This window comes from Trachemys scripta, chromosome 3, assembly GCF_013100865.1.
Source record: "Trachemys scripta elegans isolate TJP31775 chromosome 3, CAS_Tse_1.0, whole genome shotgun sequence".
NCBI lineage: Eukaryota > Metazoa > Chordata > Testudines > Emydidae > Trachemys > Trachemys scripta.
The window spans coordinates 10,714,735-10,735,553 of record NC_048300.1 but is presented as its reverse complement, the minus strand read 5'-3'; the positions used below and the strand labels follow the sequence as shown (position 1 = coordinate 10,735,553).

General features: G+C 43.0%; 1 protein-coding gene across 1 annotated transcript in view; it reads right to left on the bottom strand.

Annotated features, from left to right (window-relative positions):
* The window catches only part of PLCB4 (phospholipase C beta 4), a gene marked incomplete in the record, with an annotated part of 314,962 nt that overhangs the window by 128,120 nt on the left and 166,023 nt on the right, over positions 1-20,819 (bottom strand). The window contains 1 exon segment of the mRNA XM_034764107.1: positions 4,914-5,014. Within this exon segment, the coding sequence (XP_034619998.1) occupies positions 4,914-4,997 (84 nt within the window).

The window sequence follows — 20,819 nt, the reverse complement described above, 5'->3', positions numbered from 1 at the left end:
AAAGGGAAATATAACAAAATATTTTGGTGATGTTGACAAATATTGTCAGGCATTAATTTGCTTCTCAAAACTTAAGATCTTTTACCTTTTCCTCAACTGCCTTGCAGTATTGCCAATCCCAAAGCATTCAAAAATCATGAGTCAGTCGCCAGAAATCATGAGATATTTTTGAAAATCTCATGATTTTTAAGCCTAATAAATATTATAACTTTTTTTTTATTTGACTTCTGTTTTTTGAGACATTACAGCAGACTCAGTTCTCATCTTCAGGCCTTTCTCCACAGCCACAAGTGCTAGAAACTTCTCTTTCTAAATGAAAGCTGATTTTCTCACCTAATCACAGGCTTCCAAAAAGAACCTCATCAAATATTGTGAGTCTTGCAAGAATTGGCAGCACTGCTTGGGGGTCAAGCCACCACATTTTGCAATGACTTTGGGGATTCAGGGGAAGGGCTTTCGCAAAAGTTGGACCCTCACAGAAGAACTTCTAGAAAGTACACACAAAAATATATTGCAGTGTGTTAGTCTGGCAGAGGAGATAAGTATATAAAGCAGTTTGGAAGGAGTGGAAAACCACAGAGATTAGATTAAAAAAACAAAACCAAAACCAATCAGGTCAGCCTTACTGAAAAAAACAAAACCAAAACGTGCATGCCCACCCCCAAAACTATTTTAATGTCAGAAGTGAAACTAAAAGGTAAGGAAACATCCCACTGTGCCGAATCAGTCATTTTTAAAGGGAACAAAAAGCCCAGCCTCGGCCAATCTTTTTTTAATTAAAAAAGATTCCGTTATAACAAACAGCGAGCATGTGTGCAGGGAGCAGGGATGCTGTGAGTGACAGAGGGCAGCACTTTATTTTGTGTGTAAAGGAAAGGGCTGCAGTTAGGTTTTGAAAACACCCTGTCCTCCCCAACGCAGGACAGCCAGGGCAGCAAGCCCATGCAGACACACGGGGCCATTTTCCACACAAAAGGATCATGCGGACAGGAGGAATTTTAAGTTCTCTGACTCAGTTAGCACCATCCCACAAGCCCTCCATGCAAGAAACACCCATTTAAATTAATAAGAGTTTTGCTGCAGGATGGGCCACAAAGAAGCCAGATCAGCTTACTACCTCACTCCCTTGACCCAGAACACATTCAGCATTGAAGAGCATCTGCCTCTTAAATAATAGCACAAAGCACATACAGCACTTTTCAGCTTCAAAGCACTTCACAAATATTAATTACTGCAGCACCACTGTGAGGTAGGAAACAATTATCTTCATTTTACAGAGAGGGAAACAGAGAGAAGAGTTAGAATTCGCCATAGATTCAGGGACAGAGTCAGGACTGGGTATCAGGTGCTTCTTGGGCCCTCTTCTACATCCAGGCTGCTAGACAACAGTTTACTGCCTTTTCCTTAATCCTCGCACTTCATAAAATGTACCGGATGCAAACTGCCCAGAATCACAGGTTTTATAGCTCCTGGGTAGCCCTATAAAACTGCATATATAAAAACGGCAGCTAGCCACCTGTTAAAGGGAGAGACTTTTAAAATCTGCATGGAATAGAGCAGTGGTTCTCAACCATTTTGGGTTCAGGGCAGGACCCATTTGTAAATGTTTATAGCCTGTCGTCACCCAGTAAATAATCTGGGGGTGGAGGCCCTGGCATAGGCGCCGACTTCTGCTCACGCCGGTGGGTGCTCGACCTCCCTCTTCCCCCCNCTGGCATAGGCGCCGACTTCTGCTCACGCCGGTGGGTGCTCGACCTCCCTCTTCCCCCCGCCCCACCCCGACTCCACCCCTGTCCTGCCCCCTCTCATCCCTGCTCCGCCCCCATTCCAACCCCTTCCCTAAAGTCCCTGCCCCAACTCCACTCCCTCCCTGCCCCTATTCTGACTCCTTCCCCAAATCCCTGCCCTGGCCCCGTCTCTTCCCTTGAGTGCGCTACATTGCCGCTCCTCCCCCGTCCCTCCTGGAGCTTGCTACACCGCCAAACAGCTGTTTGGTGGTAGCAAGCGCTGGGAGGAAGGCGGAGGAGCAGGGATGCGGTGCGCTCAGGGGAGGAGGCAGAGGAGGAGGAGGAGGTGGTGAGGTGGGGTGGGGAGGGGAGCTTGGCTGCTGGTGGGTGCAGAGGTTTTCCCCGTGGGTGCTCCAGCCCCAGAGCACCCACAAAGTCTGCGCCTATGGGCCCTGGGGTGCTTTTGGTCTGATCCTGCCCCCTGGAGAGGGGGAGTCATGTCCAGCATTTACCTCACGGTGGCAGCTCCTGTGCTGTGGGGCTGGCTGGACTTGGCTCTCTGCACCAGGAGTTGCAACCTCCAGGGTTGCGGTGCCACTCAGGTTTGGGCCCGGGCCCAATTGGACCAAATGTGTGTGAGTGGAGTTGTGACGTGGCTCATGGGGTGGCAGGGCCACTCACTCACCTTTGGCCTACCTGGACTCCCATCATCATGACAGCTGGGCGAACCCTGAGTGGTGCTGGGACCCCAGAGGTTGCAGTGCCTGGAGCAGGGAAGTGAGCCCAGCCAGCCCCATGGGACAGGAGCCACCACGCAACCCTTTGAAATGTTCTGACAACCCAATTTTGGGTCCCGGCTAAGGCTGAGAAATCCTGGAATAGAGGATCTCCTCAATAAGCAAGGTCAATGCAAATAAAATGGGGAAATTTTTCATTGCTTGTTGCATCCCCTGTGACTAAAAGCTCTCAGTATAAAATTAACATTTCCTACAAAGATGGCCACATAATGGTCTCTGTTGCGCATCTCTGCTTTGCCTGTTTAGGATGAAAGTTCAATATAGAATTTCATTGGGAGCTGGGTGCCTAAATCCCTTAGGCCCTTTTGCAAATCCCAAACTAAGATTATAAATCCTTCGCTGGAGGGCTCTTGCTATGGGTATGTACAATGCCTAGCACAAGCCTGGTTAGGATATCTAGGCATAATAATAATAATATCCCAACCAACCACAAAGGGGCTGGGCTTGCAAGTGTTCTGTGGCAAAATTGGGTAAATTTACCATATAGTACTTACAGCAAACAATAAGGATACAGAATACCGCATGTTTTCTGCTTTAAATAAGGCAGGTAGGACCTCTATTAGCAGTCAGTGTAAAAAGACATGCACATGATTCAAAATGCAGTGAATGCAACACAGCACAGCACTTAATAAAATCTGATTTATACATACAACGACAAGGCCTAATTCCATTCCCAAATGTCAAAATAGATTCGGTAGGTGAAATTACTAGCAATTGAAAGAAGGGTCAGTCCTTTTTCCATTCTGAAGAGACCCACTGCCTCTGAAGTCTGATCCAATGTTAAATGCTGTACCATTCACATGGTTAGCGCTGTAAAACTGCAGCCCTGGCCTTAGCCACTAAACAGAATGAAAATACTGAATAGCACCGGACCTAGGACTGACCTCTGTAGGACCCTACTGGATATGCCAGCCCAGTTTCATGGGGAACCACTGATAACTACTCTTTGAGTATGGTCTTTCAACTAGTTGTGTACCCACCTTATAGTAATTTCATCTAGACCACATTTCCCTAGTTTGCTTATGAGAACGACACGTGGGAGACAGTGTCAAAAGTCTTACTATAATCAACATATGTCACATCTACTGTTTCCTCCCTATCCCCTAGGCCGGAAACCCTGTCAAAGAAGGAAATTAGGTTAGTCTGGCATGACAAATCCAAGCTCGCTATTCTTTATAACCATATTATCCTCTAGGTATTTACAAACTGTTTAATAATTTATTCCAGTATCTTTCCAGGCATCAAAGTTAGGTTGACTGGCCTATACTTATGAGCCACAAGTTGTAACTTGTTCTTTGAAAATGTCTGCCTGCCTTTAGAAGGGACTGAATAACCAACCCAGGACAGCAAGGAACCTTTTACTTTATCTTGTACTGTGCGAGAGAACAACAATGGGGTGATCATTATTAAACATTCTTGAAAGCAAAACCACACACATTCCGTTGGATCAGCTGAGCCCAATTTTTTAGCAACATTTACCAAACATGTTTCCTATTAGTTTACCTAATCCAGCACTGAAAGTGGGGGATAAGAAAGCGAGGTCTATCTTGGCAGGTGACTATGATACAAATACTTTTTGTTCGTTTCAAGAGATTAAAGGAAAACATAATATCCCTGACGGCATTTCTCAAAATACTTTTAACTTAGAGATTTTCAGGCAAATAAAAAAAGATTAAAAACAAACCTTAGTAAAACGATTTTCATAGGCAAATTGATGTTGAATATAAGGCAAAGGTCTCTGCATTTTATTTTGGAAGCTTATATCAAATGTTATGTCCCACTTTCCTTTCCTTCAACAGACCTGGATTAAAGTGCGGCTGAAAGCAGGATCATATTAATCATATTCCAGATAAAGCATAGGTCGATTGACTAAAGGAGATAAAACCACCCTTGATTTTAAATGGTGTCTTTGATTTACAGTGTAAATGTTTTGGTGACCTTCTATTTTTCCATACAGCATGTAGGTTCGTAGTCTATTTTCACAAGTAGAAGCACTCATTCGAAAAATAGTAAATTTAAAAAAAGGACAGTGTTCACTTTTTGGGGGGAATGTGCTTTGTGTACTATACTATGATGACTCCACAACAGAGAGCTGCATGTCTGTTACAGACAGAAGGGATTTAAATCAAAATGTTTCTCTTACTCGGGGATTATTTTCAAATCGGAGGATTAAATCAGCCATTACAAAATGTATTTTAAATGGGGTTTTTTGGTAGCAAGAAATTGTATCATAACAAACTGTTAATATTTATTTTCTACCTTCATGCAGATTTTCTTTTTGAAACTTTTATTTGTTTAAAATCTTAAGAAAAAAAATATTTTTGTAACATTTGCAACATCTAGAAAAGAAAGGGAAAGGGAGAGGAACATTATTCAACTGGCCCCTTACCTCTTCGTATCTGTCAAACACAGCTCCATCTTGCATAAAGGAAGGGACTGACTTCTGCCAGTTAAATTCATAAGGTTTTGCCATGATTATGTTTGAAAAACCTGAAATGAAATGGAAAGAAACAGCATAGTTCAATTGTTGCTTTCTATAAGGAAGACTGCATAGACTGTTGGAGACAAACAGCTGGCTTTCCTTGCAGCAAAACAGTTTATAAAAACACAATTGTGGGTTTGCATATTAAGAGTTTTCCTCACATCATGTTATATTTTTTATCAAAGATAAACTCATTTTAAAAGTAGAATACGACTGAAAAATGTTTTAAAGAGTGACTAAACATGACAATTATCCAAAAGATGACTGCAGATTGTATCATTAATAGGGCCCTACCAAATTCACGGTTTTCTCCCCCCCGTGAAATCTGGTGTTAGGCGTGCTTTTACCTATACTATACAGATTTCACACAGGAGACCAATCTTTCTCAAATTGGGGGTCTTGACCCGAAAGGGATTTGCAGGGGGTTGCAAAGCTATTTTAGGGGGGTCACGGTATTGCCACCCTTTCTTCTGCACTGCCTTCAGAGCTGGGCGGCTGGAGAGTGGTGGCTGTGGGCAGGGTGCGCTGCCAGCAGCAGCGCGGAAGCAATACCATACTATGCCACCCTTACTTCTGCGCTGCTGCCTTCAGAGCGGGGTGGCAGGAAAGTGGCAGCTGCTGACTGAGGGCCCAGCTCTGCAGGCAGCAGTGCAGAAGTAAGGGTGGCAATACCATACTATGTCATCCTTACTACTGCACTGCTGCTGGCAGCGGCTCTGGCTTCAGAGCTGGGCTCCCGGCCAGCAGCCGCTGCTCTCCAGCTGACCAACTCTGAAGGCAGCGCCGCCACCAGCAGCAGCGCAGAAGTAAGGGTAGCAGTACCGCAACCCCCGCTACAATAACCTTGCAACCCACCCCACAACTCCTTTTTGCGTCAGGACCCCTACAATTCTAACATCGTGAAATTTCAGATTTAAAATGGCTGAAATCATGAAATGTACAATTTAAAAAATCCTATGACTGTGAAATTGACCAAAATGGACCGTGATTTTGGTAGGGCCCTAATCATTAATCTATTTAAATACCTGCTTAAATCAATGCAAGAGTTTAATTAGCTACAGCTTAATGTACACCTAAGTAACATTCATTAGCACAGCTGATAATATATGCAAGCATTTCACTGAAAGTAAGTGCTATAGCAGAATCACATACTAAAAAGAAAAATGTTTTTACATTTTTATTCTGGATTTTTTATTTCAGAAGCCATTTACTCTACACAGAAAACCAGCTATTTTCAGCAATATTTTTATATGCATCTCATATTATCTATATTTATATAGGATATGCAGGTATATTATGCAGGTAATGATTCACAGAAGAGAATCTGTAGAGGAGTAAAGAGTACGGAAGGCGGTTTATCTACCATTACTGTGGATTTTCGTACAAGTTGAACGACACATGGACTAACAGTCACTATTAATTCAGGATCCAACTAAAACATCAGGGTACAAAGTGCATTTGAATTTAGACAATGTTTTTTAAAAACCAACATAGTATGAGCAGGATACTATATCCGAACATGCCTTACTCATATTGCATCCCTGTGCAAATAGTGCCATCGCATACCATTTAACACCCTGTCAAATACTGAATTGACAGCATCTAATGTACAAATTGTTATCTCCAATTTGGCGGTGATTTGCCTGCTTACAAGTGCACTCTAGGATGCACAATATCCTGATAGTTCCAGTAAATTGATGGGTGGGAAACTCTTGTATTAACAATAAGGCATGTTGAATTAGTGTGGAAGGTTGGGAATCTCTCTGCCTCAAGGGAATCAACAATTTAATTTTTTGAAACCATGTAATAGCATGGCTGCTTCCGGATTCAATCACGATATTTTATCCTATAAATGCTACCACCTATCTCATAGATGAAAACTAGATTATAATCTGGAATTCGGTAATTTCATTGTTTTTCAAGTCAATAAACCTGGGGGGAGGGATGTATTTAAAACCTTAGGGGCCAGACACTAATGCTTTTATTCATGCAGCCCAGTAACCTGTTCTGTGAGAAGCTCCAGCTGATTTCAGTAGGACTGTTTGTCATCAGATACTACACATTGTGAGGAAAGATGGCCGAATCTGGCTGTTAGTCATTATCAAGGCTCCAACTTAAAATCTTTGGTCCAGACTGAGATTTAGACACTGCGCTCAGCAAGGAGTGGTGTGTAAGCACCACCATCCCAGGAGCAATTCCAGGAGGCACTGTGTCAGACACGCTCAAGACACCCCTCTCCCAGGCTTCCTTCTTGCTCCCCGGTGGTCGTAATATGCTGCTAGCCTATATCAGCAGTATATAGGCGAGACAGCCAGTGAACGTATAGGACAACCAAGGCTCTGCCAATGCCCTGCCCACTTTGCATATACCTGTTCCAGGCAGGAGGTGACCAAGTAGCCTTATTTATTCCTGTGCAACCAGACGCAAGGTCCAGATAACCCATCCTGGTGTGTAGTCCAAGTCGCAACTGAGCCTATATGATACAATTTTAGTCCTGATTCTGCACTCCTTACACAGATGAAACTCCTTCTGAGAGCAGGATGAGCCCTTCATGATTAAGGCTAACCTGTAATGGTAAGACTGTGACAAATGCAATCTGCCCTGAGTAAGAGGCAGTGCAAAGCCATACTACTCCACGAGTAGCCCAGACTCTGAGAGGCACAAGGAGGCAATATTTCCTATGTCTGGGCTGGCTCAACTGCACACTGGCAGCCACAGTGCGGGGAGGAGAGTCAAGGCCCAGTCCATTCCACACACTTGCCAATCTATTCTCCATGCTTTTGCATGGGGGATGGCGTAGTGCCCCATGGAGACTGTCCTTCCATCCACACGATGGGCTCAAGAGGGGTGCCCCTTTTCCCTAATGCAGGCACACTGGGCAAGCAATGATCTTGCCTAAATGAGCATAGCAAGACGCTTACGTAAGTCTCGGGAGAAGTCTTACTACAGGCTGTGTAATCAGAGTTATGGAAAACTTCTTTGCAGTGTTTGTGCACTACAGAATTCTAAATAGCAGACTAATATACTGTCAACCAGAATTAGAACACGGCTTCCATTAGGCAGAAAGAATGCTCTGAATTTCAACTTTTATTTGATTTTATCTTTAACTTCAGAACAGACATAAGTGTTCCCAAAATGAAGGACTGATATCTTCTTGCTTGCTCTTATCATAAAATTTCCTAACAAAAGAACAAATGGCCTCAAATGGCACCATTAGGAGACTTTGCCAGAGATTGTTTCAAGAACAGATACTTCTGATAAATTTTCCACTTAAAAAAATTGCCTTATTACGGGGGGGGGAAAACAACCCTGCATTTTTATGCTATTAGTCTTTTCACCTCCTGCCTTTTGTCAAACAGTCGTTGATATATATATCAAAATACATAGATCAACAGCCTACATGAAACCAGCCAGACCTTCTGAATATGTGAGTTCAATTTATGTACTTTTACTATCAGAAAAGTAACTGGACAGTGATATATAACATAATTAACATTAATTCTCTGCTTCAGCTGAAAATGCTTCCATTTGCACTAATGCGTAAAACAATAGTCACTATATTCCCAATAAAAAGAATTAGTGGCTATAAATAATATTATCGATTCTTTTCAAGAAGAGAAGACAAAGGACGGGTTTGTGAATAAAGCATGGACCCAGGTTGTAGGGCACAGGGATTCTACTTGTGCTCTTCCACAAGCTTCTTCCATGACCCTTTCTGTGCACTAAGTATACCATTCCACAGTGGGAATCATACGTACCTCATGGGGCTGTACAAGATTTTGAGATCCTTGCATGAAAGCCACCATAGTAGTAATATTTCCTTATTATTATTTAAAGTGTCAACCTCTCCCCAGTTTTGATTAAGGGGGAGCTGCCTTTTTCCTCACTCTCAGGTCCCTGTCACAGTTCAGGGTGACGGCACCTGTCTACCCCCTCGGTGATCCACCAAGGGCATCTAACTTTAAGCTCTCAGCTCCTCAACCATCACCTCTCTTGGGCAGAGACATGTCTCCCTCTCCGTCCTGACCAGGGTTTTTCCAGGCTGCACAATTTCCTGTCTACACTGTGATATCCCAGCAAGCTAGACTGCCTAAACAGGCCGGAATCTGCACTTTGCTTACTCTTTGAAGGCTATGAATAGCATAATTGCCAGCAGTAATAAGTTTTCACACAGCTCTTTCTAAGTAAGTATATTCATTCTTAAGGTGAAAGCATTACAGAGAAAACATTAAAAACAATACAAGTTCCTATACCTGTGCTAAAAGCTTACCTAATGGTCACCGATCAGTATTATGGGGCCTCAGCAACGCAAAGTCCTTCCAAGCATTCCCAGGAAGAACTGCCTTCCCCGGCCTTGGACAGAGGCTCCCTGTCCATTTACAGGATCAGAAAGAATCACAGAAGTGTAGGACTGGAAGGGTCATCTAGTCCAGTCCCCTGCACGCAAGGCAGGACTACATAATAACTATACCATTCCTGACAGCTGTTTGTCTAACCTGTTCTTAAAAACCTCCAAATGATGGAGGTTCCACAACTGCCCTAGGCAATTTGTTCCAGTGCTTAACCACCCTGACAGGAAGGTTTTTCTAACATCCAACCTAAACCTCCCTTGCCGCAATTTAAGCCCCTTGCTTTTTGTGCTATCCTCAGAAGTTAAGAACAATTTTACACCCTGCTCCTTGTAACAACCTTTCATGTACTTGAAAACTGTTATGTCCCCCCTCAGTCTTCTCTTCTCCAGACTCAACAAACCCAATTTTTTTCTATTTTTCCTTATAGGACATGTTTTCTAAACCTTTAGTCATTTTTGGTGCTCTCCTCTGGACTTTCTCCAATTTGTACACATTTCAGAAAAGATGTGATGCCCAGAACTGTACACAATACTTCAGCTGAGGCCTAATCAGTGCAGAGTAGAGCAGAAGGATTACCTCTCGTGTCTTGCTTACAACACTCCTGCTAATACATCCCAGAATGTTTGATTATTTTGCAACAGTGTTACACTGTTGATTCATATTTCGCTTGTGATCCACTAACCCCAGATCCCTTTCCGCAGTACTCCTTCTTAGGCCATCAGTTCCCATTTTGTATGTGTGCAACTGATTGTTCCTTCCTAAGTGGAGTACTTTGCATTTGTCCTTGTTGAATTTCATCCTATTTACTTCATATTATTTTTCCAGTTTGTCCAGATCATTTTGAATTTTAATCCTACCCTAATTTGTTTATGAGAAGGTCATGCGAGACCGTATCGAAAGCTTTACTAGAGTCAAGATATACCACACCTACCACTTCCCCCCATCCACAAGGCTTGTTACCCTGTCAAAGAAGGCTATTATGTTGGTCTGACAGGATTTCTTCTTGCCAAATCTTTGCTGGCCTCTAGAGACTCCAGTTTGAATGAGTAAATGCCAGACTCTCCAGGTGGTGGTACTTCCCCAGCTGGAGGTGTTACAACCTATGTGAATTTGTCTAATGCCCCCCTCACTGTTCTTAGTTCTTGGAGGGGCTGTGGTCATCGTCCTCCATGGAATTACATATAACCCCTGGCCTACAATACTGCATCAGAACATCTAGCCCAGTATCCTGTCTTCCAACAGTGGCCAATACAGGATGCTTCAAAGGGAATGAACAGAACAGGACAATCATCAAATGATCCATCCCCTGTCATCCAGTCCCAGCATCTGGCAACCAAAGGCTTAGGGAAACTCATAGCATGGGGTTGCATCCCTGACCGTCTTGGCTAATAGCCATAGATGGCCTGTCCTCCATGAACTTTTGAATCCAATTATAATTTTGGCCTTCACAACATCTGCTGTCAACAAGTTCCACAGGTTGACTGTGCATGGTGTGAAGTACTTCTTCATGTTTGTTTTAAATCTGCTGCCTATTAATTTCACTGGGTGATCCCTGGTTCTTGTGTTCTTTGAAGGAGTAAATAACACTTTCTCCACTCCATTATTGATTTTATAGACCTCTATCACATCCCCTTAGTTGTCTCTTTTCAAAGCTGAATAGTCCCAGTCTTTTAAATCTCCCCTCATATGGAAGCTGTTCCATAACCCTAATCATTTATGTTGCCCTTCTCTGTACCTCTTCCATTTCTAGTATATCTTTTTCGAGATAGGGTGACCCGGACTGCACGCAATATTCAATCTGTGGGCGTATTATAGCTTTATAGTGGCAATATGGTATTTACTGTCTTATTATCTACCCCATTCCTAACGGTTCCTAACATTCACTTAGTGTTTTTGACTGCCGCTGCACACTGAGCAGATGTTTTCAGAGAACATCCACATGATGCCAAGATCTCTTTCTTGAGTGCTAACAGCTAATTTAGACCCCATCATTTTGTATGTATAGTTGGGATTATGCTTTCCAATATGCATTACTTAGCATTTATCAACATTTAGATTCATCTGCCATTTTGATGCCCAGAGACAACATGGGTAATATCTTGCATATACTTGTTTGTGTGTGTGTCTGTCTAAATAGATGGATATTTATATGTTACCCAGTTTTGTGAGATCCCTTTGTAACTCTTCGCAGTCTGCTTTTATCTTGAGTAATTTTGCATCATCTCCAAACTCTGCCACCTCACTGTTTACCCCTTTTTCAAGCTCATTTATGAATATGTTGAACAGAGCTGGTATCAATAGAGATCTCTGGGGGACACCACTATTTACCTCTCTTCATTCTGAAAACTGACCATTTATTCCTATTCTCCCTCCCCCCCCCCCCCTTTTAACCAGTTACTGATCCATGAGAGGACCTTCCCTCATATCCCTTGGCTGCTTACAAGCCTTTGGTGAGGGAGCTTATCAAACACTTTCTGGAAGTCCAAGTATACTATATCCATTGGATCACCCTTGTCCACATGGTTGTGGATCCCCTTCAAAAATGATACTAGATTGGTGAGACATGACTTCCCTTTACAAAAGCCCTGTTGACACTCCCCCAACAAATCACGTTCATCTATGTGTCTGATAATTCTGTTATTTACTATAGTTTCAACCAATTTGCCTGGTACTGAAATTAGGCTTATCGGCCTGTTATTGCCAGGATTGCCCCTGGAGCCTTTTTAAAAAAATTGGCATCACATTAGCTATTCTCCAGTCAGGGCTGGCTCCAGGCACCAGCTTACCAAGCAGGTGCTTGGGGCGGCCACTTCCGAGAGGGGTGACACGTCCAGCTGTTCGGCGGCAATTCGGCGGACGGTCCCTCACTCCTGCTCGGAGCGAAGGACCTCCCACCGAATTGCCGCCGCAGATCGCAACTTTTGTTTGTTTGTTTGGCTGCTTGGGGCGGCCAAAACCCTGGAGCCAGCCCTGTCTCCAGTCATCTGGTACAGAAGCTGAGTTAAGCAATAGGTTATATACCATAGTGAGCAGTTCTGTAATTTCATATTGGAGTTCCCTCAGAACTCTTGGGTGAACACAATCTGGTCCTGGTGACTTATTCCTGTTTAGTTTATCAATTTGTTCCAAAACCTCCTCTACTGACACCTCAATCTGGGATAGTTGCTCAGATTTGTCACCTACAAAGAATGGCTCAAGTGTGGGAATCTCCCTCAAACCCTCTGCACTTGAAGACTAATGCAAAGAACTCATATAGCTTCTCCACAATCACCTTTTCTTCCTTTAGCACCTCGATCATCCACGGATTGTTTGGCAGGCTTCCTACTTGCAATGTACTTTTAAAAAATTGCTGTTACTTTTTGTCTTTTGCTACATGCTTTTCAAATTCTCTTTTGGCCTGCTGAATTACTCTTTTACAATTGACTTACCAGAGTTTATGCTCCTGTCTATAAACTTAATACAGTAAGATCCCCCGAAGATATTGCAGGAAATTGCCATATCTGTCACACCCTTTTATCAATAATATGAAAATCATATCTAGTGCATCTTACAGACTAAGAAAACCTGGCATTCGTTGTAACTTCAAAACTATAAACAATGAGTTTTAGAAAATTGTTTTCAAAACAAGCAAGGCTTGATTTTGTTAACAGTATAGTATAAAACTACAACCAAGCTGGAGTCATTTATGTATTTAATTTATGTTACTGACTTGTAGATTGCTGCTCATGGTAATGACTAGGAGCATATTTATAGAAGTTAAAAGAAATAACATATGTAAATCTACCCACAATGTGTAGCGTAAGTAACACATCAGCTGCTATCAACAACCTTGCTGTCATTTTGTCTGGAATAAAAAAACCAAAACACACAATATAAAATAAAAGGCAAAAAAAATAAGCAGAACCGAATACATATGTTTTGCATTGTGCTCTGATACCCACTAGATCAGAGCTCTGGCAAACCACAAAAGGGAGTGGAGTCCAGAGCTGTCCACTTAGAAATCCTGGCACTGGTCCTAGAAAGCTAACTCAGGAACCAGCAGCAAGAGCTACCCAAATGACTGTAACCCCCTGATGGGCTAGATTACAGCCTTCATATTAGGGTGACCATCTGCATTGCAATGAACTAAAGGGCAACTGTATGAAAAGTACAGGATAACGCTTATTTTTAAAGGAATCTCATCCCGTGCCCTCCCGCTGTTTTAGTCATGATATAAGATCTTACAGCAGTATCACACAGTATGATCCTTTGCATGACAACATACTTTTTATCTGAGCCAATGCTTTTTACTAGCAGGGAGGTAGGCGCCGATAAAGGCCACTCAAAATACAGGCCATGTGGTTCACCCCAAAATATATGCTGCCAGCAGCGCTGTGGGCGCAGGCTGCTGTATTCTGTGCTCTAGATCATGAGACATGAAACACTGCTCTTAGGGACTGTGAGGAAGAATATCATTCCACTATCAGACCCTTCTATCAGTGGTTTGGGAAGACCGTTTTCAATTTCTTAACTTTCACCAGTGGTTATAGAGAAGAGACCCTTAAATGCCCTCTCCACAGATTCATAGATTGTAAGGCCCACAAAGTCTATTATAGTAAGTTAGTCTGACCTCCTGCATAACACAAACCAGAGAATTTCACCCAGTGATTCTTGCAATGAGCCCAATAGTTTGTGGTTGAACTAAAGCATGTCTTTNTCACCCAGTGATTCTTGCAATGAGCCCAATAGTTTGTGGTTGAACTAAAGCATGTCTTTTAGAAAGACACTCAATCTTGATATAAGACTCCCAGTAAAGGAGAATTCACCACCTCACCAGACAAGCAGTTCCAATGGTTAACTATCCTTACTAGTTAATATGTGCATCTTATTTCCATTTGATCTTTGCTGTGTTCAGCTTCCAGCCCTTGAACGATAGGTCTATTAAAGAGCTCTGTAGTGTCGGGTATCTTCTCCCCGTTTAGGTACTTGCACTACATGATCAAGTTGTCGCGTAACTTCCTCTAACTAAACAAATTGATCTCTTTAGTCTCTTGGTGTAAGGCATATTTTCCAGGCTACAAATCATTCTTGTAGAAATTCCCTGACCCCTCTCCAGACTTAACAAGTTTAAAGTGTGGAGGCCAGAACTGGACATAGTATTCCAGTAAGGGTCTCCCTATTGCTGTATACAGAGGTAATATCACCTCCCTTCACCTGCTCAGTGCACTCCTTTTAATATAGCCACAACATGTTGGGTTTCTATGGCGACATCTACACTATGATCTATGGTTGTGATTCCTAGCCCACATACGTGTATCTGCACTGACTCGATGAGCACTAGCACGAGTATAAATAGCAGCGTAGCTGCGTTAGCACGAACAGCAGCAATGGTGGCATGGCTTAGCTGTGCTGAGTACATACCCATAGGGTTCAGGTGGGTTTGTACTTGGCCTGCTGCCCATGCTACCGCAACTGCACTACTATTTATACTCCTGCTAGCAAAATGAGTATGTGTAGGCAAGTGGGAATCACACCCCTAGCTCATTGTGTAGACATAGCCTATAATTACATCTAAATTCTTCTCAGAGTTGCTGCTTTCCAAAATATAGTTCCCTTTCTTCTAAGCAGGGGCTAAAGACTTTCCTCCTATTTCTTTGACCTTGCATGAATCCCGGCCTATCAAGAGATCCAGATCTCTGTGTTAGTGACTCGTCCTTGTTGTTATTTAACACCACACCAATCTCCCCATCAGCTCCACTCTCTATCAGGTCAATAATATTTACGGATGACCTGTGATAGAGGAAGCATGAGTAGAAGATGGCTAGAATACCGGTAGTGGAAGTCAGACTGATTACAACAAGTAAGATTTTTAAGCCATATACTGTGGCAGCTGTGCAGGAGGTGAAAAAATAGTTCTTTGCCTCAACAAAAGCTCTACTCAGTCTCAACAAACCTCTCTCTGCTCCCATATTTCTCCTCTTCCTCCTAAACCTCACAGCCCTAACATCTACCAAAGAGATAAATGCACCCCTTAGACCTCTTTTTTAAACACCGATTTCTCCCAATCAGTTCCTGAGTAGTTCAAATTATTATAAATGAACTATAAATATACAATTTCACCATGATGTTCCAACATTTTATTTGATTGCATATATATTCCTCACGATTAGTATTAAGAACTATACATCTTTAAGACATGTAATAACAATTCAAACCTCTGAAGACTTGACTGAGAGAATTAGGGAATTTAGGAATCAGCTCTACAGGCAGGCAAAGGGTATTTTCAAGGACTTCAAATACCCATCCTGAAACAAAATACAGCCATTTGAAAAAAAAAAAAAAAAAAAGATTAAAATACAAATTCTCTCACTCTTTATTTTTAATAAAAATGTTTTCTGAGTAAATGAGTACAAGTACCATAGCATTCCTTTCGCATCTACAGAAAAAGAATTCAAATAAAACACATATTGGGATTTGATCAGTGGGACACAACTAGATTCATCTCCACAAATGCTGCAGTCAAATGCCTCCTGAGCTATCTCCCAGGGCTGAAACCAGGGCAGGGCAAGGAGGGCAGCCGCCCAGGGATCAAAGTTGGGGGGGTTGGAAAAATGGGGCAGCTTGTGGGGAGCAGAGTCACCTGTCCCCATCCCCAGATTTCTGCCTTCCATTTTGCACAGAGGTTTTCAAACTGTGGGGTGCACCCCTCTAGCCAGTGGATTGGAAGCTGGTGGGAGACCCCCAGCCTGCCCCTGCCACTGGCTCATTGCCCTGTGGGATCCGGGGTGCTGTCTGGCTGCCTGGCAACCCTCCCGGCCCTGTTCCTTGAGCCAGGCTGCCTCTGCGCACCCGTGTGCTCCCCAGATAGGGAGAGCAGCACAAATCTGACCTGTGCCCCAATGCGCTTTTGCCTCTCTCCTGAAGGAGTCCAGTGCCAGCTGGCGACACCCTCTGGAGCTGACCCCTGCCTGTGGAGCCCAGCTGCCATGAGATGCTCCCCATGGCACTTGCTCAGGAGAAGCAGCAGAATCAGGAGTGCCAGGGCAGTGGTGAGCAAGCACCTCTGGGAGCACCTCCTGGCAGCTGGGCTCTGTGGGCAGGGGCCGGCTCCAGGCTCCTTCGGGGAAGAAGCAAGAGCACATCAGGGGCACAGTTCAGAGCTCTGCCGCCCATCCTGCCTGAGGAGCACCCAGGTGTGCAGAGGCAGCCCGGATCGGGGAGCAAGGCAGGAAGGGCTGCTGGGCAGCCAGCCAGTGCCCCGTCTCCCACAGCGCAGAGAGCCGGGGGCCTGAGCAGGCCGGGCAGCTGACACCAGCTTCTGATCCTCCAGCTCCTGGAAAGAGGCGACGTTTTCAAACTGGGGGAGGAGGGGACTCGCCCCACATTTGGAAAACCTCTATACTAAATGGGACGCAGAAATCTGGCAGGGGACACATGACCGCGCATGCCCCCCCCGCCATGCGTCACCTCTAGGGGCCACAAATATGTTTGCTTGCCCAGGCGCGAAAATGCCTAGCTATGGCTCTACTATCGGCCTCTCTTTTAACACTGATTTATCCCCGAGGCCATACTTTGGGCAATAGGAAATAAAGCACCTCTTGATTTACCTCAGGAGCACTTACAAGCTTCAGTAAAAAACAAAACAAAGAAACCATCTTCAAAACAGTAGTCTTAGACTTAAATGTTTTCCTCTATAATAAACTTCACTGCAATAACCATGAAATCAATTGTCAAAATCCCGACCTTTTCTTTCCTTGGCCACAAAAGGGCAAGGCAGAACTGTACCAGAGGAGGAAAGGTTTCAGTTAATATAAAACACACACGCTGTCCACATTTGGGGTGAGGGGCAATATTCTACATTAATTCCACAGGCCACGCTTAAGTGCTGGAGGGGACTCCTTAGAGCTCCTGTGAGCCTCTGGTCAATATTGTGCCACCCAATTTGAAAGGAAGGCCGGGAGGATTCCTAATGAAGCTCACCCCCTCTCTGGGCACAGTTAAATCACATTGTCTAGATGTGGCTTCTCTCTGTTCATCGATCATAACAATACTACTGAAAAATTATTCATATTTATCTTTGGAATAAGCATTACCGAGGAGGCTCACTCCCATAAGCTTGTCATCCCATGCCTGCCTCTTCAAATCACACAAACTAAACTCTGTGCTATACCATTAATATACTCCGTTAAGGGTGTATCTACACTGTCATGTAAGCCCAGGGTATGAACTCAGGCTCAAGCCTGACTCCTGCTTCCATCTACACATAAATTGTGATAAAACTAGGGCTTGGCGGGGAGGTCCAGGCTTGAGTCAAGCCAGGACTCAGGGTTCAAGCGCTAGTGTTTTGTACTGTAGATGTAGTCCTACTGGACTCATGCACTTGGAAACTGCCAAAAGTATTCCTCAATCTCACGGGTCAACTTTCTTTGCACAAAGTTTTCAGTCAAGTTTTCTCACACTGCACCACGAACAAAGGGCTCGAGCATCCAGATTTTGGGAGGGCACGAGGAAGTTTGGGATACAGTAGCTGGACTTGGCCCCACATAATGCAGTGCAGAAGCTGGAGCCCCAAGATGGGATGTAGGATTCAATAATTCCTAACCTGGGGTTACAAATGAGTGTAGATGCTCAAGCCCTCAATCAACAAACACAGAGTCTGTTAACTCGAGTTCTACTAACCCTGGGCTTACATTGCAGTGTTGACATACCCAACGTTTTCAGGAACAAATTATAGACATCTTCAGAAAATTATAGCTTAAATCAATCTTGTTTGCCCAGTGGCATTTCTTTATTCCTTTGTTAAGCATTTTTCATTTATTTTGGAAAACAAATGAATATATTCCTTATGTCTGCATCTCTGTGCAAGCACACACAGCTTTCCGCTCCCTACTCTTTGGGTAAACAAGGCTTATCAGACAACATCCCCAATCCTGCAGTCAGGTCTATGCAGACAGACTCTTACATTACATAAAGTCCCACTGAAGTCAATGGGGCTCTGTGCACGTGCTGCAGTCTACCCAAAGAGAGAAAATATTTCCGCAGGATCATGGCCTAAAGGGAGAAAATATTTCTGCAAGCCTCTCACTAAAATGACAGCACATCAATGCAACTTTTGTAAACATTTCTCACTCCTTTCTTAGTGAGGTCCATTATTTAGTCAGGCTGTAAATGCACCTTGCTATGCAAATATTGCAATAATTGCTAGATCTTTATAGGAAGAAAGCGCTCATATTTTTGCATATTCATCTTTTAAAGTCAAGTTTATTTGAGCCTTAAATATACCAGTATGATAATATGGGGATGGGGGGGGGGGAGAGAAGAGTACAGAATGTATGTATTTTTAAATATAAAGTTCTAGTTTCTATATTGGAACTTAGAACTCTGAGTGCATTGTAATAACCATGAGCTGCTCTTATGTGAGCTCTGTGTTATAAGTGATGGTGAGAATCAAATGACTGAATTTTGAGAGCCCATTCAGAATCATAATACATTTTCAAGATTTCAAAGCACTATCCAGGCTCTCTTGTAGCAATTACAGTCAAATAATTGCCTCTTTCATAAATGTGCCCTTTCATCAGGTTATTTTTAAATTTGCTTGCTCCCATAGCTAATGCAAGCGATGAAAAACATTGCTCCCAGGAACAAGGTCCAGAGCACCAGATGATTTAGCAAAGCTCTGATACTTGAGCATGTATGACTCCCCAGCGGTCATTTTATTTTCCATTTTGTTTTAATGGCTGCCCATAAATGCACGGAGGTCAATCGCAGACAGAGAGACGACCACTTTAAATTAAGCTCTTTGATAGTATTCTGAACAAGTTCACCAAGACTGTACCTAGTAGAGCTTATCAGCACTTGGAAATGTATCAATCATTGACAATAGGCATTACCAACCAACGGCCTCTGACATGGTGCTAAACATGGATTGGTCCTGTCTAAGTTTGTGGTTTGACCTATGGCTCCATTGTCCCTGTTTCCGACAACTGTTCTCCGCAACAGGTACATTTCCTATTGTGGACAGAGTTTAAGAGTGGACCACAGGTCAAGTCTTATCGATGAGCTTTTCATCTTTCCTTGGGTCATTTTCTGTCCAGCCTGGTTTGTCAGCTCTGTCACCATCAGGCAATTCCTGCTGTTTGGCCAGCCACCTTATCCATCCTAGGTCTTTCGCCGCCTGATATAGGAGAGGCCAACCCATTGGCACACACTTCCTAGACCCTGACTGAGCCATCCCACTTGTGAACAGATTTGTAAGCACAGAAACAGGTAGACTTCAAAATGGTTAACAGGAATTTGTAACAGTATAACAACAGAATGTTTTGAGAATTAAAAAGAATATTTCAAACACATATTATATGAAATTTCTTTAAATCCAGATGATTCACCTGGGGCCAAATCCTGACAAAGTTCCATCATTTTTACCAAATTCACTGACTTCTGTGGTAGTTGCTAAATAAGGACTAACAGGGAAAAACGGAAGGCAGACCAAGGAGTTGGCCCTTGAACGCTAAGAGTCAAAACCTTCAAAATATAGCTCACGTGAATACTCCCACTGAAGTGTTTGCAGGATCACTGTACAAATTGGAATTGTTCTGAATTTGTAGCTCAGACACGAAGGCTATATCTACACTTAAACCACTGCAGTTGCACTGCTGCAGTGCATCACTGTAGACACTCACTACAGCAACAGGAAGGGTTCTCCCATCACTGCATTTAATTTCCCTCCCCGAGAGGTGAGAGCTGGGTCAATGGAAGAATTCTTCCATCAACCTAGCACTGTCTAGGATTTTAAACACCCCAGGCGGCATAGCTGGGTTGACCTAATTTTTTTAGCGTAGATATGACCTAAGGTGGTGAGTGCTACTGAATCATTAGTGAACTCAAAGTAAATACATTCTGAACAATCATTCAATCAATTTGTAACTTTGTGTTGGGGCAGACGTAAATGGAATTTGCTTTATTTTTTAGAAATTATGCCCTTTTCTACAGTGTGGTATAGAAAGAGAATGATCAGCACTGATTATTAGCAATAATCTTGAGAAAGAGTTTAATTGTACTAATACCACCTCTGCAACAATAAAAGAACAGAAAACTTCCAACATGTTTATGTTAAATGCCCACCATTTGGAGAATTTTCTATGAAATGGAGAAATTCTGATACATGACTTTTTTTTAATTGAGTACAGCGAAAATATGTCTCAGCTGATCCTTTAGATCTCCCTCTTTCATCACAGTGATGCATGCTAAATATGGGAATGATAACTAAATCATTTGAGACTTGGAGCAAATGATTTCTAATTTGTCCTAAAATTATCAACTCTACTTTTACCTAAAGTCAGTCACTTAAATAACTGAAATGTTTTTAATTAGTGCTGCTTTCACAAGCCTCAATTATACTTTTCCCAAAAAGGACCTATAAAAACATAAATGTATGTATACCTACACTGATTACACAGAACTTAAAAATTCACTGGGCCATATT